General features: G+C 45.9%; 1 protein-coding gene across 2 annotated transcripts in view; it reads left to right on the top strand.

Annotated features, from left to right (window-relative positions):
• The window catches only part of LOC105483160 (peptidyl arginine deiminase 4), a 55820-nt gene that overhangs the window by 8904 nt on the left and 23662 nt on the right, over nt 1–23254 (top strand). Inside the window, exons 1-6 of one of the 2 annotated variants that reach the window (XM_071099534.1) lie at nt 12021–12146; nt 12358–12538; nt 15321–15387; nt 17544–17611; nt 19399–19516; nt 21047–21172. In XM_071099534.1, the coding sequence (XP_070955635.1) occupies nt 12503–12538; nt 15321–15387; nt 17544–17611; nt 19399–19516; nt 21047–21172 (415 nt within the window). In that variant the 5' untranslated portion in view covers nt 12021–12146; nt 12358–12502. Of the gene's footprint in view, nt 1–12020; nt 12147–12357; nt 12539–15320; nt 15388–17543; nt 17612–19398; nt 19517–21046; nt 21173–23254 lie in introns of those variants that run through there. The other variant, XM_071099525.1, reaches the window with a different exon arrangement.

The raw sequence follows: 23254 nt of genomic DNA, 5'->3' as shown, positions 1-23254 counted from the left end.
GACCTCGGCCATCATATCACACTCAAGAGTGCAGGGTTTTACCCAGGATCAAGAGAGAGACAAACAGAGGCGTGGTGTGGTGGCTCATGTCTGTCATCCCAGCACTTTGGGAGGCCAAGATGGGAGGATCCCTTGAGCCCAGGAGTTCGAGACCAGCCTGGAGATAAGGAGACTCTATCTCTACAAACAATAATTTTTTAAAAATTAGCCGGGGGTGATAGCATGTACCTGTGGTCCCAGCTACTCAGCTACTCAGGAGGCTGAGGTGGAAAGGTCACTTCAGCCTGGGAGGCTGAATTGCAGTGAGCTGTGATTGCGCCACTGCACTCTAGCCTGGGTGAGAGAATGAGATCCCATCTCTTAAGAAAAGAGAGAGAGAGAGACATTCAAAGACAGAGAGCGTATTAGTTTCCTGTTTGTTAAAAGAAACACAAGACAAATTAAATTTAACAGTTTAGTGGAGCAAAGAACAATTAGTGAATCAGGCAGCCCCCTCTACCCGAACCAGAATAGGTTCAGAAAGACTCAGGAGCTGCCACGTGGTTGAACAATATTTATGAACAGAAAAAGGAAACTGACCCACGGAACTCAGAAGCAAGGCTCAGAAACAGCTGGATTGACGACAGCTCGGCATCTGCCTCATTTGGACATGGTTTGAACAGTTGGCTGCCTGCGATCGGCCAAAACAGTGGTTGGTATAAAAGTAGGTCACGGGTTGTTTACACCTCCAGTTAGGTTATAGCTTGCTATGTACAAAGAAACCTTTCAGCCGAACTTAAAATACGCAAAGAGGCAGCTGTGGGGTAAACTTAATATAACACATTACTGCTGTAACAAATCACCACAAACTTAGTGACTTCAAACAGCACAAACTTATTACCTTCCAGTTTGCAAGATCAGATATCCAAAAAATGAATCTTACTTGGCTAAAATCAAGGTGTCGGCAGGGCTGCGTTCCTTCTGGAGACTCCAGAGGAGAACTCATTCCTTGCAGCTTCTAGAGGGGCCCACATTCCTTGGCTTGTGGCCCCTTCCAGCAACAGCATCACTCTGATCTCTGCTGCCATCACCACAGTTTCCCTGACTCAGACCCTCCTGCCTCCTTCTTATAAAGAGCTTTGTATTACCGGAAAGTGGTCCCAATCCAGACCCCAAGACAGGGTTCTTGGATTTTGCCCAAGAAAGAATTCAAGGTGATCCATAAAGTGAAAGCAAGTTTATTAAGGAGGCAAAGGAATAAAAGAATGGCTACTCCATAGGCAGAGCAGTCCCAAAGGCTGCTGGTTGCCCATTTTTATAGTTATTTCTTGATTATATGCTAAACAAGGGGTGGATTATTCATGAGTTTTTGGGGTAAAGGGTGGGCAATTCCCTGAACTGAGGGTTCCTCCCCTTTTTAGACCATATAAGGTAACTTCCAGGCATTGCCATGGCATCTATAAACTGTCAGGATGCTGGTGGGAGTGTCTTTTAGCATGCTAATGTATTATAATTAGTGTATAATGAGCAGTGAAGACAACCAGAGGTCACTCTTGTCATCATCTTGGTTTTGATGTGTTTTGACCGGCTTCTTTACTGCCAACTGTTTTATCAGCAAGGTCTTTATGACCTGTATCTTGTACTGACCTCCTATCTCATCCTATAACTTAGAATGCCTAACTTACTGGGAATACAGCCCAGCAGATCTCAGCCTTATTTTATGCAGCCCCTATTCAAGATGGAGTTGCTCTGGTTCAAATGCCTCTGACACTTGTGGTTACATTGGGCCCATCTGGCTAATCTAGCATAATCTCCCCATCTCAAGATCATTAACTTAATCACATTTGCAAGTCTCCTTTTCTGTGTAAGGCAACATCTTCACAGGTTTGGAGGACTAGTCATCTTTGTGGTCATCTTTGGGAGACCATTGTTCTGCCTACCACAGAGGGTTGATCTCATTTTAAGGAACAAATCCCTTTTGGTTGGAGTGATAAAGGGAGGATTCAATGGCAGAGGACCCACTGAGATGGGCCTTTGGGGCTGGATTGGATTCTGCAAGAAGGATGTGGGAGGGGAGAGCCCTCCAGATGAGGGACAGGTGATACGCAAAGCCTGGGAGATGGGAAAGTAGGGGGCAGGTGCAGGGAACTGTGGGCCATTCAGTCTCTGACCATAGGGAGAGCAGCATGGGGGACCACTAGGGGCCAGGCCAGGGCCCACCCCCACTCTCTTTACGAAGCAGAGATCCAATATGCCTAACCCTGAGTTTGGGAAAGTGACTTCACCTCTCCGTGCCTCAGCTTCCTCATCTGTAAAATGAACAGTACCCGCCTTACAGGCTGGTGGTGAGAACCGAATTAGTTAATGTGTGGAAAGAATGTGAACAGTGCCTGGAGCAGAGTAAATTGCCTGTAAGTAATTGCTTTCATTTAAGAATATGAAATTGATCCCAGCACTTTGGGAGGCTGAGGAGGGCGGATCACGAGGTCAGGAGATCAAGACCATCCTGGCTAACACGGTGAAACCCCGTCTCTACTAAAAATACAAAAATTAGCTGGATGTGGTTGCGGGCGCTTGTAGTCCCAGCTACTCGGGAGGCTAAGGCAGAAGAATGGCGTGAACCTAGGAGGTGGAGCTTGCAGTGAGCCGAGATCGAGCCACTGCACTCCAGCCTGGGTGACAGAGCAAGACTCCGTCTCAAAAAAAAAAAAAAAAAAAGAATGTGAAATTGACTTCGTGAGGGTAGAATGAGAGCCCAAGCCAGGGTGGGCAGGAGATGGAATGAAATCTCCTCTTCTGTCTACTTCAGACCCTTAGGTTCTTCAAAGGCTATGTCAAATTCCATCTCCTGAAGGATCAACATCAGAATGTTAGTGATTGTCTTGTAAATCAATGAAAATGACCGAGACAAGTCTCCATCATTTTAGGAGGTTTATTTGCCAAAGTTAAGGACACGTGTCTGGGAGGCAGGTCTTTGCCCTTCTCTAAAGATGATTTTGAGGCCTTCGATATTTAAAGGAGAAAGGGTGGATATTGGAAGAAGAGGAAGAAATGTTTTTAATGTGTGGGTGGATAAGAGACAAACAGTTGCATCCTTTTGAGTCTTTGATCAGCCTTTCACTGAAAACACAATTTTCTTGTGAGGCAACATAGAGGAATAGTCACTTATGTGTTCATCTAGCTCAGTGAATCTGCATTTTTACATAAGATAACATAAACGTAGTGGAGAGGGAGCACTTAGATATGCATTTGTCTCAGGGGAGCAGAGGGATGGCTTTGAGTTCTGTCCTTTGTCCTGTACCTGTAAAGATAAGCTATCAGCCAGGGGTGGTGGCTCATACCTGTAATCCCAACACTTTGGGAGGCCAAGGTGGGTGGATCACCTGAGGTCAGGAGTTTGAGACCAGCCTGACCAATATGGAACCCTATCTCTACTAAAAATACAAAAAATTAACTGGGCGTGGTGGCGCGCACCTGTAGTCCCAGCTACTTGGGAGGCTGAGACGGGAGAATTGCTTGAACCTGGGAGGTGGACGTTGCAGTGAGCTGAGAGTGAGACTCCATCTCAAAAAAAAAAAAAAGAAAGAAAAAAAAGATAAGCTATAAATTTACATTGCTAGGGAAAAATTCAACAGAACTGTTTTAGGGTAAAGATCTTTGGGGCCCACAAGGAATTTCCTTATGGGCCAATTGTGAGGGAAGTATGTAGATTTTTATCTTTATAGTTATTTTATTTATGAACCGTGAGAGGCAGGTTTGAGGGACCCAGTTCCCAGGACTCTTCCCTTTGGTTTAGTGAGTTTGTGGTCCCAAGATGTATTTTCCTTTCACAGTCTCTAAGTGGTAAGATTCATTTTCTTCTAGGCAATTTATGTCTTCTTCCTCCCTCCCTTCCTTCTTTCTTTCCTTCTTCTTTCTCTTTTTCTCTCCTTCTCCTCTTTTTCCCCTCTCACTCCTTCTTTCTTCTGGTATACTGTATTAGCTATCTATGCTGTATAACAAATTGTCCCAAAACTTAGCTCAAAATGATAACATTTATTATATCATAATTTCTACAGGTCAGCAATCCAGTATGGCTTAGCTGGGTTCTCTGCTCCAAGGTTTCTCATAATCAAGGTACTGGTAGAGCCATAGTCATGCTAAGGCTCGACCGGGGAAGGTGCCACCTCCAAGCCCACTCATATGGCTGTTGGTAGGATTCAGGGCCTTGTAGGGTGTTGGAACCTCAGTTCCTCCATGGCTGTTGGCTGGAAGCCTCCCTCAGTTTCCTGACATGTTGGCCTCTCCATGCCACAAAATGGCAGCTTGCTTCATCAAGGTGAGCAAGCTAAGAAGGCAAGAGACAGGCAGAGAGACAGACAGAGAGAGAGAATTCTATTGTAACCTTATGACAGAAGTGATATTCCAGCACTCTTACCATTTTCCATTGGTTAGAAGGAAGTCAGTAGGTCCAGCCCATACTCAAGGGGAGAGAATTACACAAGGGCATGAACAGCAGAGATGGGAATTATTGGGGACCATCTGAGAAGTCTGTCTACCATATACTTTTCCTGTATTTTCCTAATTCTTTATAATGAATACATATAACTCTTAATATAAAGACAAATATTCAATACAAAGATAAAAATAGAAAATGTAATCCTAGGCCAGGTACTGTGACTCATGCCTGTAATCCCAGCACTTTGGGAGGCCAAGGTGGCAGATTACTTGAGTCTAGGGGTTCAAGACTAGCCTGCATGACCTGGCAAAACCCCATCTGTACAAAAATACAAAAATTAGCTGGGTGTGGTGGTGCACGCCTGTAGTCCTGGCTACTTGGGAGGCTGAGATGAGAGGATAGCTTAAGCCCAGGAGGCAGAGGTTGCAGTGAGCTGAGATCACACCATTGCACTCCAACCTGGGCAACAGAATGAGACCTCACCTCAAAACAAACAAACAAACAAACAACAAAAACCCAAAAACCACACATAATCCTAAGTGTTTCTGTGACCTTATATGGAAGGAGTTCTGCCTCTCTAGGGAGTCTCCACTGTGAATCCACTACGATTTATTAGCTATTCTTTTGTGGGCATTTAGACCATGTTTCATTGTTTGCATTACAGAAAGGGTTACTCTGAACTTTCTCGAACATGTCTCCTAGTGAACACATGAAAGAGATTCTCCAGAGTGTCTGCCTAGGAATCGAATTGCTGGGTTTGGGGTTGGCTAATAACACCAAGTTGGGTTTTTTTGGCAAAAATGGTTAACTTCACACTCCAGTAAGCAGTACGTTAGAGTTTCTGTTGAATTGTACCATCTATAGTGTTATTTTTCACCAATTGAGTGGGTATAAAATCCTATTTCTTTATGGTCTTGACCTTTTCATTCTCTTACTTGTTAGTAAGGTGAAGTACCTCTTCATGTTTTCATGTTGATTTGCCTAAGTTCTTTAAATAGTCTGCATGCTAAGCCTTTGTTGGTTTTATGTTGTAAATATATTCTCCTTAGATTGTGCTTGTATATTTACTTTATATTGTCTTTCAATTAACAGAATTTAAATTCTTTTTTAATTTTTAAATTGATTTTAATTTTTTAAAAAATAGATACAGGGTCCACTATGTTGTCCCAGCTGGTCTTGAACTCCTGGCTCAAGTGATCTTCCCACCTTGGCCTCCCAAAGCACTGGGATTACAGGCGTGAGCCACTGCACCTGGCCTATTTATTTACATCTAGTTTAATTTTTTGACCTTTTCCTTCATGTTTACTGGTTTTGTGTCTTGTTTCAGAGAAAGCATAAATATGTTATCCTGTATCTTCTTTTAGAGATTCAAAGTTCTGACTTTCACATTTAAGTCTTTATCTGCCTCCTGCTGGTTTTTGTTGTGGTGTGAGGCTGGGATCAATTTAATTATTTTTCCAATTTAGTATTTTCTATATGAATGAGCAATTGCTCCAGCAACATTTATGGTATAGTCTCTACTACCTCCAGCCATCTGCAAGCCTATTTCTGTCATAGATCAAGTCCTATCTCCTTTAAGTTTTATCCTTCCTTTGTCTTGGCCTGAGCTGTTAAAACCCCATCTTAAGTTCCATGGCTTTATAGGAAGTCTTATACCTGGTTGAGAAAGTGCCTCACTTTTTACTACTTTTCTTTACAAGTACCTTGACCAACTTAGTTCCTGGATTTCTCATGTAGATTTAAAAATCAACTGATCAAGTTCCATGAGAAACCCTAAAATTCCACTGAATATATAAATCCACTGGAGAGAATTCATACCTTTATGGCAATAAGCCTTCTTAACCATATACATAGTATTTCTATTTATTTGGATCTTCTCTAATGGCTTTCAATAAGGTTTGAATATTTTCTTCATAAAAATCTTACACATGTTTTGCTAGATTTATCTTAGGTACTTTACAGTATTTTTTCCTTTTGTAAATTATATCTGTTTTTTTTAAAAATTGTTTTCTTCTTGAAGAAATGGTTTGCTAGAAAAAAAAGAAAAATATTTGTTTCCTATTTATTGCTGATGTATAGAAATGTAATTTATTTTTTCCTCTTTATTAGTCACCTTATTAAACTTTTGTCTTTTTATTTATTTTTAATTTAAAAAAAGTTTAATTCATTTTTCTGGGGTTTGCAGACAACTGTATTTTCTGTCAATATTGGAAGTTTTTTTCTTACTTTTCACTCTTTGTATGTTTTACTTTATGTCTTTTTTTCTTTTGCTGCAGTGGTTAGAATCATCCACACAGTGTCAAAAAGATGTGAGGGTGGGTATCCTTACCACGTTCCTGATTGTTTATTTGTTTATGTATTTATTTATTTATTTAATTTTATTTTATTTATTTTTTTTTTTTGACACGGAGTCTTGCTCTGTGCCCCAGGCTGGAGTGCAGTGGCGCGATCTCGGCTCACTGCAAGCTCTGCTCCCCCGGGTTCACGCCATTCTCCTGCCTCAGCCTCCCGAGTAGCTGGGACTACAGGCGCCCGCCACCTCGCCCGGCTAATTTTCTTGTATTTTTAGTAGAGACGGGGTTTCACCGTGTTAGCCAGGATGGTCTCGATCTCCTGACCTCATGATCCGCCCGTCTCGGCCTCCCAAAGTGCTGGGATTACAGGCTTGAGCCACCGCGCCCGGCCTATTTATTTATTTTTTAAAAACAGTCTCACTCTGTTACCCAGGCTGGAGTGCAATGGCACAATCTTGGCTCACTGCAACCCCTGCCTCCCGGGTTCAAATGGTTCTCATGCCTCAGCCTCCCCAGTAGCTGAGATTACAGACATGCACTACCCAGTTAATTTTTGTATTTTTGGTAGAGACAGGGTTTCACCATGTTGGCCAGGCTGGTCTCCAACTCCTGACCTCATGTGATCTGCCCACCTCAGCTTCCCAAAGTTCTAGGATTATAGGCATGAGCCACTGTGCCAGCCCTGTGTTTCTGACTTTAAAGGGAAGGTTTTCATATTTTCCCTGTTAAACAGGATGTTCTCTGTGGGTCTTTTGTTAACCTTTTATCAACTATCTGCAGGGAAAAAAAAAATCTGCTTTATCTTCAGTAATTTGCTTTCCTAATATTTTTTCTCTTGATCAGTGTTGCCAGAGATTTGTCAGTTTTATTGGTCTATTCTAAGAACCAACTTTTGGCTTTATTGATTTGTTTTATTATTTCACAGATTTCTTCCAACTTTATTTTATTTTGGGAGATTGCACTTTCTTTTTCTATTAATTTTCAGCTTTTACTTTCTTTTTTAAAAATATAAACATTTAAGGCATAAAGTATCACTTTTACATCTCCCCAAAAGTTTTGAAAATGGTATTTTAGTTATTGCTCAGTCCTAAGTATTATTACTTAATTTCCATTTTTAATTGTCCTTTGACTTGTGAGTTATTGAAATGTCTGGTTTTAAATTTCCAAATGTATGGGGCTTTTAAAAACATACTTTATGCTAGTAACTTCTAATTAGTTACCTAATGATCAAAGAATATACTATTACCCATATATTACTTATCTTTTAATGTTTGTTGAAACTTACTTTATGGTCAATTACATGGTCACTTTTTTAAATGACCCATGACCCATGTGTGCTGTGCTTGGGAAAATGTATATTTGCTAGTTGTGGGATACACAATTCTATAAATATCCACTAAATCAAGTACGTTAGCAAATCTGTATCATTACTAAATTTTTATCTGCTTAATCTATTGTTAATTGAGAAAGAAGAGTTGAAATTTTCAACTCTGATGGTGGTTTTGTCAACTTCTTTTCCCTATCAATTATTTGTATTAATGTTTGCTTTATATGCTTTTTTTTTTTGAGACACAGTCTCACCCTGTCACCCAGGCTGGGGTACAGTGGTGCAGTATCAGCTCACTGCAACCTCTGCCTCCCAGGCTCAAGTGATCTTCCCATCTCTGCCTCCTGAGTAGCTGGGACTACAGGTGCATGCCACAACGCCTTGCTAATTCTTTTGTATTTTTTGTAGAGATGCGGTTTTACCATATTGCTCAGGCTGGTCTTTAACTCCTGGGCTCAGGCAATCCGCCCACCTTGGCCTCCCAACGTGTTGGTATTACAAGCATGAGCCACCACGCCCAGCCTTGCTTTACATATGTTGAGGCTGTTATTAGATACATACAAGTTTAGAATATCTTCTAGGTAAGTTAAACTGTATATCATTAGGTTGTAATCCTCTCTATTGATAACAATCTGTTTTATCTAATAATTTATTCTTTTGATATTAATATATCCATCCCAGCTCTCTTTGGGTTAGCATTTGCTAAAAATTTTCAACTTTTCTGGGTCTTTATATTTTAGATGCGTTTCTTGTAAAGAGTATATTACTGGATTTTGTTTATTTAATGAAAACTCTTTTAACTGGCAATACTAATCCTGTTACACTTATTTTTATTATTTACTTTTTTTTTTTCTTTTTGAGACGAAGTCTCGCTTTGTCGCCCAGGCTGGAGTACAGTGGTGTGATCTCAGCTTACTGCAACCTCTGCTTCTCGGATTCAAGCAATTCTCCTGCCTCACCCTCCCAAGTGGCTGAGATTACAGGCACGTACCACCATGCCCAGCTAATTTTTGTATTTTTTTTTTAGTAGAGACCGGATTTCACCATGTTGGCCAGGCTGGTCTCAAACTCCTAACTTCAAGTGATCCTCTTGCCTCAGCCTCCCAAAGTGCTGGGATTACAGGAGATTATTTACATATTTGAATTTGTTCTTACTAATCTTTTATTTCTATTTGTCCAGTTTCTCCCTATGTGGACTTTTACTCTTTCCTCGCTTTTTTGGAATGGAGTTCTCCTATTCATGTTCTTATTATTGCATTTTTCCCATGTGTAGAAATTTATAAATGCTATTTCTATTCTTTTGGTGAATACCTTTTGTTTTTATTTTTTATTTTTTTATTTTTTTGAGACAGAGTCTCGCCTATGGCCCAGGCTGGAGTGCAGTGGCGTAACCTCCGCTCACTGCAAGCTCCACCTCCCGGGTTCACGCCATTCTCCTGCCTCAGCCTCCCGAGTAGCTGGGACTACAGGTGCCCGCCAGCACACCCGGCTAAGTTTTGGTATTTTTAGTAGAGATGGGGTTTCACCATCTTAGCCAGGATGGTCTCGATCTCCTGACCTCGTGATCCGCCCGCCTCGGCCTCCCAAAGTGCTAGGATTACAGGCATGAGCCACAGTGCCTGGCCTATTTATTTATTTTTTTAAGACAGGTTCTCACTCTGTTGCCCAGGATGGAGTGCAGATGTTGTGGAGTGCAGAATCATGGCTCACTGCATCCTTGATCTCCTGGACTCAAGTGATCCTCCTTCCTCAGCATTTTGAGTATCCATGACTACAGGCACAAGCCACCATGCCCGCTAATTGTTTTATTTTTTGTAGAGACAGGATCTCCCTATGTTGCCCAGGCTGGTCTCAAACTCCTGGGTGCAAACGATCCTCCTGCCTTGGCCTCCCAAAGAGCTGAGATTATAGTCATGAGCCACCATGCTCGGCCAAATACTTTTAAAAGTATAGACCAGGCACATAAAAGTTTAGGCCAGGCACAGTGGCTCATGCCTGTAATCCCAGCACTTTGGAAGACTGAGGCAGAAGGATCGCTTGAGGTCAGGAGTTTGAGACCAGCCTGGGTAACATAGCAAGACTCTGTCTCTACAAAAAACTTTGAAAAGTAGCTGGGTGTGGTGGCATTCACCTGTAGTCCCTGCCACTTGGGAGGCTGAGACAGGAGGACCACTTGAGCATAGGAGGTCAAAGCTGCAGTGAGCTGTGATCACGTCACTGTACTCTACCCTGGGTGACAGAGGGAGACCCTGTCTTGAAGAAAAAATAAATAAATAAGTTTTAAAAATCTAGAGTTAAACAATATCTTAATTCCCCTTTTAATCAGGGATCTCAAAATACTTCACCTCTCTCATCCTCCTGCCAAATTATATTCTGCCTTTTTTATCCCACAGTTTTTATGACTTTTTTGTATACAATGTTGGTTTAGATTTACTAAAATATTTACCATTTTATCTGTTCACCATTCTTTCTTGCACTTCAGACCGTTCTTATGACATCAGATACCTCCTTCCTAAACTATGCCTTTAGAAATCGCCTTGGTGAAAGTCGGATTTTAAAATATCCGTTTTTGTTCATCTGAAAATATCTTTAAGATATTTTTTGGACGAGTGCACAATTCTAGGTTAACAGTCACAATTGACCCTTGAATAACATTGCGGATAGGACCGCTGACCCCCAATGGAGTTGAAAATCTGCGTATAACTTTGACTCTCCAAAGATTAACTACTAATAGACTACTGTTGGCGGGAGGTTTACCAGTAACATAAACAGTTGATTGACAGATATTTTGTATGTTACATGTATTATACACTGTGGTCTTACCGCAAAGTAAGCGAAAGAAAAGAAAATCATAAGGAAGAGAAAAGATATTTACTGTTCATTAAGTGGAAGTGGATCATCATAAGGGTCTTCAGCCTCGTCTTCATGTTGAGTAGGCTGAGGAGGAAGAGGGGTTGGTCTTGCTGTCTCTGGGGTGGCAGAGGAGGAAGGAAATCAGAGTAGAAGTGGACCCACACAGTTCAAACCTGTGCTGTTCAAGGGCGAACTATTTCCCAAAATACTATAAAGAGATGACACAACTGTTTTTTGGATGTCACTGTTGTTGACAAGTCTGCTTCCAATCGGATTGTTATCTCCTCCTAGATAATCTGACTTTCCTTTCTGAATGCCTTTAAGATCCTCTCTTTGTCTTTGATATTCTTCACTTTGACTACTGTGTGTGTGCATGTGCGTGTGTTTATGTGCATGTGGAGAAGGCTAATCCTTGGAGATCTACCTTATTTCTCATGAGCTCAGTAATGCTTTAAAACGTATATTTTATCCACGATCCAGTTGTTTCTTAAGAGGAAGGTCCTTCAGAGTACCTGGTCTGCCACAATTCCAGAAGCAGAAGTCTATGATGCTTTGTACGCGCACAATCCTGCGTGTGCACAGTGGCGTGGTGGAAACCTCTGGGTGCACACACCCCTCCATGCCTACATCCGTGTGTGGGAGCCGCTAGTGTGCACATCCCTCTGCTAGTTTTCTAGCTGAAATGCAAATCCTTCAGATCAGGGGATTTGCTTTCTGTCGCTCTCATTCCCTCCTGAGAACCTTACAGTACTTACTCCCCACGGTCAGAGTAAGCACTGGCTGCTGTCTGGTTTTTATACCTATTGGGAAAAGGAGTGTTAGTCAGGGTTCTCCAGAGGGACAGAATAATACGGTGTGTGTGCATGTGTGTATGTGTGTGTGTGTGTGTTTATGTGTGTGTGTGTGTGTGTTTATTAGGGAGAACTGGCTCATACGATCACAAGGCAAAGTCCCACAATCTGCAAGCTGGGGAAGAGAGAAGCTGGCAGTGGCTCAGTCTGAATTTGAAAGCCTCAAACCAAGGAAGCTGACAATGCAGCCTTCAGTCTGTGGCCAAAGGCCCGAGAGCCGCTGGCAAGCCACTGGTGCAAGTCCCAGAGTCCAAAGGCCAATGAACCTGGAGTCTAGTGTCTAAGGGCAGGAGCAGCGGGAGGAAGCATCCAGCACGGGAGAAAGAAGGCAGCCGGAAGCCCCAGCGAGAAAGGGGATCCCACCTCTTCCACCTGCTTTTGTTGTAGCCATGCTGGCACTGAGGGTGGGTCTTCCTCTCCCGGTCCACTGATTCAAATGCCAACCTCCTCCGGCAACACCCTCACACATATACCCAGAAACAATACTTTGTGTCCTTCAGTCCAATCAAGCGGACACCTAATATTAACCAACACAAGAAGAAATGCTGGGAGAGCCATGGCCAGCCCAGCCCCTCCTCACCGCATCCTCTGCTTCCCCATCTGTCTTATCCACAGCTCTGCCCCTGAGGACTGCACGTCCTTCAGCGTCAACGCCTCTCCAGGGGTGGTCGTGGATATTGCCCACAGCCCTCCAGCCAAGAAGAAGTCCACAGGTTCCTCCACATGGCCCCTGGACCCTGGGGTAGAGGTGACCCTGACGATGAAAGCAGCCAGTGGTAGCACAGGCGACCAGAAGGTGAGTGTCATAGCTGTGGGGTGGCAGTGTGGATGGATTTCAGCAGGGCAGCCACTCACACTCTGTCCTGCTGTAATCCACAGCACCAACCTGGCAGAGCCTCTTTCCCTGGGGAAAAGCTCATGCTGGCTTCTTCCAACCATAGTGTCCCCGAGGACAATAATATACAGCTGCCGGGGGATCATGGAGGTCAGGGTTTAGATTAAACTCTATTCAGCAAATCTTTAGTCAGTACCTAGCACGTGCCAGACACTGCTAGACACTGCCAGGCACTGGGAATCCAGAAATGAATAAGACAGCTGAGGGTGCAGCCCTCATGGGCTCATATAACCTGTGAGTGGTGGTGTCAGAGAATCTACTGGTAAACAAACAATTGCAAATGATGCTGAGTTCTGTGGAGGCCACAGACAGGTAGCCCCATGGAACGCTGGTCCATGCTCCTGAATTGGTTTCCTGTGTCTGGTATAGAAAATCACCATGGTGGCTGGGCACAGTGGCTCATACCTGCAATCCCAGCACTTTGGGAGGCCGAGGCGGGTGGATCACCTGAGGTCAGGAGTTTGAGACCAGCCTGGCCAACATGGTGAAACCCCATCTCTACTAAAAATACAAAAATTAGCCAGGTGTAGTGGCGAGTGCCTATAATCCCAGCAACTCAGGAGGCTGAGGCAGGAGAATCGCTTGAACCTGGGAGGGAGAGGTTGCAGTGAGCCAAGATCGCACCACTGCACTCCAGCCTGGGTGAAAGAGCGAAACTCCATCTCAAAAAAAAAAAAAAGAAAAGAAAATCACCATGGTTTGCGTAAAACAACAGAAATGTATCCTGTCACTGTTCTGGGGTTCAGAAGTCTGAGTTCCAGGTGCCAGCAGGGCCAGATTTTCCTGGAGGCTCCAGGAGAGAGTAATGATTTGCCTCTTCCAGCTCCTGGGGGCCGTCTGACTTGTGGCTGTATCACTCCAGTCTGCTTCCATGGTCACACTGCCTCTGCCCCTTCTCTGTGGAATCCCCCTCCGCCTCTCTCATAAGGGCACTTGCCATGGGATTTAGGGCCCAACTGGATAGTCCAGGGTGATCTCCTCATCTCAAGATCCTTTTTTTTTTTTTTATTGAGACAGAGTCTTGCTGTGTTGCCCAGGCTGGAGTGCAGTGGTGCAATCTCGGCTCACTGCAACCTCCGCCTCCTGGGTTCAAACGATTCTCCTGCCTCAGCCTCCCAAATAGCTGGGATTACAGGCACCCGCCACCACACCCGGCTAATTTTTGTTTTTTTTTTAGTAGTGACGGGGTTTCGCCATGTTGGTCAGGCTGGTCTCAAACTCCTGACCTCAAGTGATCCGCTCACCTTGGCCTCCCAAAGTGCTGGGATTATAGGCATGAGCCACCACGTCTGGTCTCAAGATCCTTAACTTACATCTGCAAGATTTTTTTTTCCAAATGAAATCACATCCACAAGTTCCAGGGATTAGGATGTGGATGTATCTTTTGGGGGGACCACCATTCCACCTACCATACCCCCTTTGCCTGTAGATGGGCTCAACAGGACCCTCTGGGGTTCCCACAAATCTCTGGGCCAACAGCCACTTGTTCCCAGCAGAACCAGCCAAGCAGGCTTCTCCCTGGGGGAACACAGAGCTTGACTATCCAGGCAGGCTGGGGAGGGGGTGGTCAGGGAAGGCTTCCTGAAAGAAGCAGCAAGCTGAAGGATGACACAAACTACCCACCGAAGAGCAGGAGACAGGAGACAGCTTGACGCAGAGGGTCAGCCTGTGTGCACTCTCTGGATGAGAAAAGGGTGAGACACGTGTTGGGGAAACTGAGGAAGTTCTGTATGGCAAGAAAGGAAGACGGAGAGGGAGGTGAGGGAGTCAGTTTGAAGAGTTTGGTATCAGGGACCTCATTTTTTGTGAACAACAGGAAGCCAATAAAAAGTTTTCAGCCAGCAGATAGCAAGACAGCATTTGTAATTTAGAAAGATCCCACTGACTGCGGCCTAGCAAGTAGACAGGAACTAGGGAGTGGATGGGAGGCAGGGATACCTGACAGAAGGCTGACACCATGGTCCAGGCAGAGGCAGTGATGGCCGTGGCATTTTCCTGGATTTCCACTGTCTACAGGGCAGGTCTGAACACCTCAATGTGTCCCCTCAGGAGCTCCTCTTCCTCTGGTGGCAGCTCTTTGGCTCTGCTTTGGGAAACTTCCCACCTCCATTTTGCTTGGATGTGTCAACCCACATGCTCCACCCTCCTCTGGTCAATCTGAGGTGTTCTCTTAGGATTTCTGAACCTTGGGCACAGGGGATTGGTGTTTCTTCATTTCTTCCTGAAGAGACCTCCACCCACTCAAAGCTCCTGCTCCCCAGATCCCCCAGGACCCGGCCTTTCCAGGGTCTGGTTCTTCAGGTCTTTCCTTGATCCCTTCTGCTTGCCAGAGTCAGTTCTGTGGCTTATGATCAGCTCTCTCCTTCTAGCGCTTCTTCTGCCCCATCTCCAGGTGCTGGGCCCCTACTCCCTTTCCAAGATCTACCTCAAAGCGCACTCTTTCACAAACCACCCTGCCAGGCAGAGTGTCTCCATTGCTGGGCCCCCATAGGACGCTCTTCTGTAGCACCAGTCATTCAAGCTTTTTGCTTTCCCTCCATTCCCATTGGATGGGGCCACTCCTTACAGGCTATGGCCCATCTTTGTCTCCCCAGTGCCCTACCCTGAGCTGGCACATAGCAGGGGTCCAGTGGGTGTTTGTTGAATGACTAAGAGAAGTCATTAGTGATCTGCTCTCCCATAGGTTCAGATTTCATACCATGGACCCAAGACTCCACCAGTCAAAGCTCTACTCTATCTCACCGGGGTGGGTAAGTGACAACCAGGATCCTAGAGTGCTGTCTCATCTCCTACCCACCTCCTAATCCCTGCAGGATGTCTCTGTAGGAGAAACTATACCTGGAGCTTATTTTACACTGAGCAGAGGAAAAGCATGGTTTCCAGCCAGTCAGACATCTGGGAGTTCAGAAATATTCCATCCCTAGTCAGTGAACCACAAAGAAATACAATGTGGGAGTGGTGGTGTGGGGAACTTTAATTGCATCTTAACATTTTACTTCTCAAGTTAGGAAATAGGTACATGGATTTTCAATATATGCGTCTCCATTCCTTTTTTTTTTTTTTTTTTTCTTTTTTTTTGAGATGGAGTCTTACTCAGTCACCCAGGCTGGAGTGCAGTGGTGCAAGCTCGGTTCACTGCAACTTGCGCCTCCTGGGTTTAAGCAATCCTCCTGCCTCAGCGTCCCTAGTAGCTGGGACTACAGGTGCACAGCACCATGCCCGACTAATTTTTGTATTTTTAGTAGTGATGGGGTTTCACCGTGTTGGCCAGGCTGGTCTCAAACTCCTGACCTCAGGCGATCCATCCTCCTTGCTCTCCCAAAGTGCTGAGATTACAGGTGTGAACCACTGAGCCCAGCCCTCTATTCCTTTTTGATACCTCAAATATCTGTAACAAAAAGTAGATGATGACACTGTCTTATACAATAATCTAGACAGTGTTCCTCAAATTCCATTATTTATATCTCATCTTCACCATTTCTGCCATATCAATGATCCACCTAAACACATATTTATGTAATGTTCTTCTTTAAGTAAAATCCATTCTTTAACTTGACCTCATTTTGAACAATAATATCATGATTAGTATCATTATGTGTATTAAATATATAAGTAGCAGCCAGACATAGTGGCTCACACCTGCAATCCCAGCACTTTGGAAGGTGGAGGCGGGAGGATCGCTTGAGCCCAGGAGTTTGAGACCAGCCTGGGCAACACAGTGAGATCCTGTTTCTACAAAAAATTTTAAAAAATTAGCTGAGCATGGTGGCATGATCCTGTAGTATCAGCTACCCAAGAGGCTGATGTGTGAGGATTGCTTGAGCCCAGAAGGTCAAGACTGCAGTGAGCCATGATTGTGCCACTGCACTCCAGCCTGGGTGACAAGAGTGAGACCCAGTTTCAAAAACTAAATATATATATATACACACACACATATATGTATAATATGTAGCTTATAAAATCTTCAGGTTTCATTAATGCATTTCATTCATTAATACATATTTAAATAATACTAATACAGCACTTACTCAATTGCCAGGCATTGTGCTAAGACTTTACATTTAATCCTTACAGCAGTCCAGTGAAATTGGTATTATTACTATCCCATTTTACAGATGAGGAAACTGAGGCACAGAGTTAAACAGACTTGTCCAAGGTCACCCAATTAGTTAGTAAAGGTGTCGGGAAGTCCAGACCACAAAAGGACAATGCTTCCCTGGCCCTAAGACATGGCTAGGAATATGTTTAGAGGGTCAGTCTCACGTGGGACAAGGGTCACCATATCATGCTGTGGGGCACACAGATCTATTTTATTGGAATGACCTTGCGGTCATATATTCGGATGAAGGAGGAAGGATTTACAAACAAATGTTTGCTCTCTCAGCCAAGCCATTTGGACAGAGTGGGGGCATGTTCATGGTTGCAATTTGTCCCCAGATAGAGTTACAACACATGTCATGAAGAGCCGGTGGGGCTGGTGTCACCACTGGGTCCCCCACCCCAAGGTCACTGAGGGCTGGGGCCACAGTCTTTTGAGAGCCTGGCAGGGTGTGCCTGCAGAGGCTTCACATGGAACCTCTCTTTGCGGTGGCTGGGAATTCCTTCCAAAATCCCTGGGGGTGGCCAGACGCGCAGGGTCTGGTGGACATCACAGTTGTGGCCCCGCTGAAGGGGAACAGGTATGGTCAGAGGCCCCAACTCTGCTGTCCGAACTGTAGCCAGACTTCCTGGGGGCCATGGGGGAAGGATGCCTTGAACCTGTGTCTCCTCTGAAGGACAGGAAGAGGGGCTCCCACTATGGGTGCACACAGTCCCCTGGGGAAAGGACCTGCCCATTTGGGGCCAGGCTGGGTGCCCCAACCCCGGACCCTCACCAACCCTCTCCTCTTACTTGGTGGAATTTCAGAAATCTCCCTGTGCGCGGACATCACCCGCACCGGCAAAGTGAAGCCAACCAGAGCTGTGGAAGACAAGGTACCGCTCACCCAAACGCTCCTTTCCTAGTTCTGCTGGATTCTCCCCGGGCGCCCCCTTGTGGTGATGGGGTAAATCCTGGTCTGTCTCACGCATCCCATGTTAACTGTTAAAAAAAAAAGTGGGGGGGGGGGGGGCGGAGAAAATTAGCATCGCCATTAATATTTTGGTTTATGTATTTCCCATCTATTTTACAAAATCAGATTTTCACCAATCGTGGGTTCAGAAAATGTGTTATCCTACAAACTAGAAACGCTACTGAGTCACCCAGTTAATACACAGCAGAGAGGAAATTCGTGGGCAAGACTCTGGCTCAAAAACTCCCTATTCCATGTTCTATGACTGATGGGAGATATTTCTGCAGAGCTGCCTACATGGGGCAATAACAGAGAAAGGAAGAAATGGCAGGGGGAGAGGCGGGAAGGAGCCAGGTGGGGAGACGGAGGGTGTGTTGTGGAAAGACAAGATGGTGGTATGTGCAGAAGGGACACGTGAACGCTGTCTTAAACCAGAGTCTTCAGGTAAACCTGAAACCCCAGCGCTGCCTGCACCATTTTATGCTGGTGTGCACTGGGGGCTGTGACCTGTAAAAAGATGAAGATCCTTTGTGGGATCAGCAAGAGTGGGAAGAAAAATTACAACTCTAGCAGTAGAACCTATCCCTGTATCCTTCTCGAAACGCAGTCATTTCCTGCGGGCAAACGCTCTCCAGCAAAGGGAGGCGCCATCACTATTAGATCCCTATAGGGTGGGGCTGCTTAATGGGCTTTAATCTTTGGACAGATATTAACTGACTTCTAAGAATAGTACCACACTTTGCTGAATGAGTAATTAAGGGTTCACATAATAGTAACTATTTAGATTAGAATCTTGACATACATATTTAGCTGCATTTGGTTTGTCAAGCTCAACATTTTATTTATTTATTTATTTATTTTTGAAATGGAGTCACGCTCTGTCTCCCAGGCTGGAGTGCAGTGGCACCATCTCGGTTCACTGCAACTTCCGCCTCCCGGGTTCAAGCGATTCTCCTACCTCAGCCTCCCGAGTAGCTGAGATTATAGTTGTGCGCCTCCACGCCCAGCTAATTTTCATATTTTTAGTAGAGACAGGGTTTCGCCATGTTGGCCAGGCTGGTCTTGAACTCCTGACCTCAGGTGATCTGCCTGCCTCAGCCTCCCAAAGTGCTGGGATTACAGGTGTGAGCCACCCCGCCTGGCTAACATGTCTTGAAAGCTATTAAAATCCATGTGACTGTCCTTTTTTTAAATGGATGAATTGTGTTTTGGGTGAATTTAGTTGTGACTTTTGCAGTAAAAGACAAAAATCCACTCTTGAGATCAAAGAATCAATTGATATGGGAGCAAGATGTGTAAACGGCACTGGGCTAAAGAGGTGATGGGGGCCGGGCGTGGTGGCTCACGCCCGTAATCCCAGCACTTTGGGAGGCTGAGGCGGGCGGATCATGAGGTCAAGAGATTGAGACCATCCTGGCCAACATGGTGAAACCCTGTCTCTACTAAAAATACAAAAATTAGCCGGGCTCGGTGGCGCGTGCCTATAGTCCCGGCTACTCAGGAGGCTGAGGCAAGAGAATCGCTTGAACCCGGGAGGTGAAGGTTGCAGTGAGCTGAGATCACACCACTGCACTCCAGCTTGGTGAGGGAGCAAGATTCCGTCTCAAAAAAAAAAAAAAAAAGAGGTGATGGGAAGTTGCTATGCCTCTTGCAAGAGTTGGAGGGCTCTACGCTAGTTTCTAAGCGTGACTCTTCTCTGCTGGTGTCCAGAGGACCTGGACCTGGGGCCCTTGTGGACAGGGTGCCATCCTGCTGGTGAACTGTGACAGAGACAATCCTGAATCTTCTGCCATGGACTGTGAGGATGACGAAGTGCTTGACAGCAAAGGTAAAGAGCATTTGCTAGCTAACGGGAAGGGCTTTTTACAAAGCCCTTTTGCCCACGTGGCCTGAACCTGGTGATGGCCCTCTGAAATAAGGGTTATTGAAAGCATGTTCTTGTTGGCACATCCGTTTTATAGGTGAAGCAATGGGCAAAGGCCCTTGCGGGGGGCAAGTGACCTCTCCAAGCTCACACAGCAGTCAGGGAAGAGCTGAGGCCAGTGCTGCCTCCTGATGCCTCCTACGGGCCCCAGTTTCCATGCCTCACCCCGCTGCCCAACCTAAACCCTCTTAGGTCAAACCTGGAGCCTGAAATCATTCGAAAGGAAAGCTTCTCATTCCCAGACTCACATCAGAGCAGCCCCTGAGACCTCTGCCATAGGCCGGGCACCACTCTGAGCGCTTTGGAATGATTAACTCATCTGATCTTCCCACACAAAGCTTTATAGACGGGAAAACCAAGGCACTGGGGAACTTAAGCAATTTGCCCAAGGTCACAGCACTGATATGTAGCAGACTCGGGGTTTGAACACCAGACGTCCCAACTCCAGAGCGGGTTTAGGGGCATGAGGATGGTGGGGGATGCAGGACCTCTGCAGGCAAACCTCCGGGCTGCTGAGGGTGGATCTGGGGTTGAAGGGAGGATACATTATCCACCTGCGCTAGAGGAAGGTGCTGAGGGGCTCAGGCTGGCAGGCCTTCCTGGGGAGCTCTTAGAATAACATAGAAGTGGATATATTTTCAAGTTGCATATAGTTGGCCTGGCCCGATGCCAGGGGACAGTCTCTGTACAGTACCTGGCATGCAATAATAATCACAACAGCCACCCTTTGTGGGCACTCCTGGGGTGCCAGGAGCTGGTATAACCACTGTGTATCATCTCACTTTATCTTCACGACAGCTCTGTGCTGGGTACAACTCTTGCCCCTGTCTTAGTGATGAGGAAACAGAGGCAGAGAGAGCTAAAAATCACTTTCCTACGTCCACCCAGATCCCAGATTCAAACCAAATTGACCCCAAAGCCTTTAAGCCCTTGGCTATCAGTCAGTCCCCTCGGAAGGCATCTCTTGACTCTCCCCACCCTCTACCCCTTCTTGGCTATTGTTCAAGTTGGTTTACAAACTTCACTTCTCGCTCAGGACCAGCACAGAAACCTTTCACTCGTTCATTGCACAAATCTCAGCTGAGCTCCTGCCACGTGCTGGTCCTTGTTCTAGGGAGTTCTCGGCTTTGTAGGTTCAAGTTTCGGGGAACATTGCAAGGAACAAAATATTAATAAATGTGATCCCCGCTTTGCTGAGGTTACATCCTCAGCTCATCCTAGTGGGAGGAGACCAAAACCTTAATGAGTTCTCATTCCAAAATGAAAACCATCAGTAAAATACTCAAAATAGCATAAAGAAAAGAAAACCAGGCAACATGGTAAAGGGAGGTCTCAGGGGAGCGGTGGGGTGCGAGGCTCCTCCAGGAGGTGGCTATGGGAAACCAGCAGTGGTCTCAGGGGCCTGTGACTCAGGCGATGCCCTTCTCATCCCAGACCTGAAGGACATGTCCCTGATGACCCTGAGCACGAAGACCCCCCAGGACTTCTTCACTAAGCATACACTGGTGCTCCACGTGGCCAGGTCTGAGATGGACAAAGTGAGAGTGTTTCAGGCCACACGTAAGTTATCCCCATCTGTGTTCCCTCCCTGCCCTGGCCAATGGGGCACACTTCTGTCACACAGCTGTGTGGCAGGTAAATCCTGAGCACCTACTATGTGCCGAGTTCTAAGAACAGCAGACACAGCAGTAGGCAAGACAGACAACATCTCATCTATCACCTTCTAGATGGAGGACACAGACAAAATGACTCGTTATTGCTCCCTGCTTCTCTCTCTCTCTATCTCTCTCTCTCACACACACACACACACACCCCACTCCTGGTTATAGATTTTGAGTGCAAGCTGATGGCATGTGGCACGTGATCATTTGTTCTGCAACATCCTGCTAATCAGAGACATCAGGAACTTCTCAGCGGCCCACGAGCACCTGGAACTAAGTAGGTGCCAGGCTTGGTCCTAGGCATGAGGCACAGAGCCATGACTGTGGCCAAGTCCCTGCCTTCACGTTGCTTTCATCTTAGTGGCTGGGAGAACTATAGGTAAAATAATTACATAAAACACCTAGTGTGTCCAACGCTGTGACATACTATGTAGAAGAATGCGGCAAGGAAGGAGACGTGGAGTGAGGAGTGGAAGTGGGGGTGTGTGGAGAGAGGGTGGCCAGGGAAAGTGTCCCCCATGAGGTGCCATTTGAGCAGAGGGAGGTACAGGAACAGCCAGGCAGACACCTAGGGGAAGGGCGTTCCAGGCAGAGGGAACGGTAAGTGCGTGGACCCTGCCTGAGGTAAGATGGTGCCTGTGGTTTGGAGGAATGCAGGGAGGCCAGTGCAGCTGGGGTGGAATGTGCAAGGGTTAAAGCGGTGGATGAGGGTGGAAGAGACAGGGCAGAGGGGACGGGTGAGGTCAGGTAGGCGTATATTGACTTTGGCTTCTGGATGGAAGGAGATGGAGAAGGCCATGGGAGGGGGTTTTCTGCAGGGCCTGACAATCATTCTGATCCTGATCATTCTGCCTAGTCTATTCCATGCTTTTTTTTTTTTTTTTTTTTTTTTAGAGAGTCTCACCCTGTTGCCCAGGCTGGAGTGCAGTGGTGCTATCTCAGCTCACTGCAGACTCCACCTCCTGGGTTCCAGCGATTCTCCTGCCTCAGCCTCCCCAGTAGCTGAGGTTACAAGCATGTGCCACCACATCCAGCTAATTTTTGTATTTTTAGTAGAGATGGGATTTCACCAGGCTGGCCAGACTGGTCTTGAACTCCTGACCTCAAATAATCCACTTGCCTCAGCCTCCCCAAGCACTAGGATTATAGGCACCACACCCAGCCTCTGTTTCTTTTTCTTTTTTCTTTTCTTTTCTTTTTTTTCTTTTTTTTTTTTTTTTTGAGACAGAGTCTGTCTCTGTAGCCAGGCTGGAATGCAGTGGCGCAATCTTGACTCACTGCAACCTCCACCTCCCAGGTTCAAGCCATTCTCCTGCCTCAGCCTCCCCAGTAGCTGGGATTACAGGCTTGCATCACCACGCCCAGCTGATTTTTGTATTTTTAGTAGAGACAGGGTTTCACCATGTTGGCCAGGCTGGTCTCGATCTCCTGACCTTGTGATCCTCCTGCCTCGGCCTCCCAAAGTACTGGGATTACAGGCATGAACCACCACACCCGGCCTGTGTCATTCTTAAAGTGATTAAACTGACATTGATTTGCTGACAGGTTGACTTATTGCCTCCACCCAGGCATCACCTTCTCCAGGAAGTCCTCAGGGATTTCCTCTATCACAGCTGTCTGCTATTTTTATGATCTCTGCTCCTCCCTACTCACCCGTAAGAACTGTGCACTCTCTGGGGGTGAGGATAGGAGGACAGTGACTCTGTCTCCCTGGTCCCCTGCTGTGTTCCTGTCCCCCGCTGACATCTGGCTAGAGCAGATGCTCAGGAATTAGTGAAGGAATGGTGTATACTGGACTTCCTGTAAAGTTTGGAATGGCTCAGGCACCCCTGACACACCCTTCCGGGACTTCAGCCAGGGAGCAGTGTCCCAGCTGAGACTTTGGTCCTTTTCTCCTAAGGGGACTGACCAGATTTGGCTGCAAGGGGTTCTCTGATGGTGGCATGTGGTGACCCTGGGAAAGGCTTCTGGGGAGCACTGG

The sequence above is a fragment of the Macaca nemestrina genome, chromosome 1 (genome assembly GCF_043159975.1).
Source record: "Macaca nemestrina isolate mMacNem1 chromosome 1, mMacNem.hap1, whole genome shotgun sequence".
Taxonomy (NCBI): Eukaryota; Metazoa; Chordata; class Mammalia; order Primates; family Cercopithecidae; genus Macaca; species Macaca nemestrina.
Note: the sequence above shows the minus strand (reverse complement) of the source record. Positions and strands in the feature narration are given on the sequence as shown.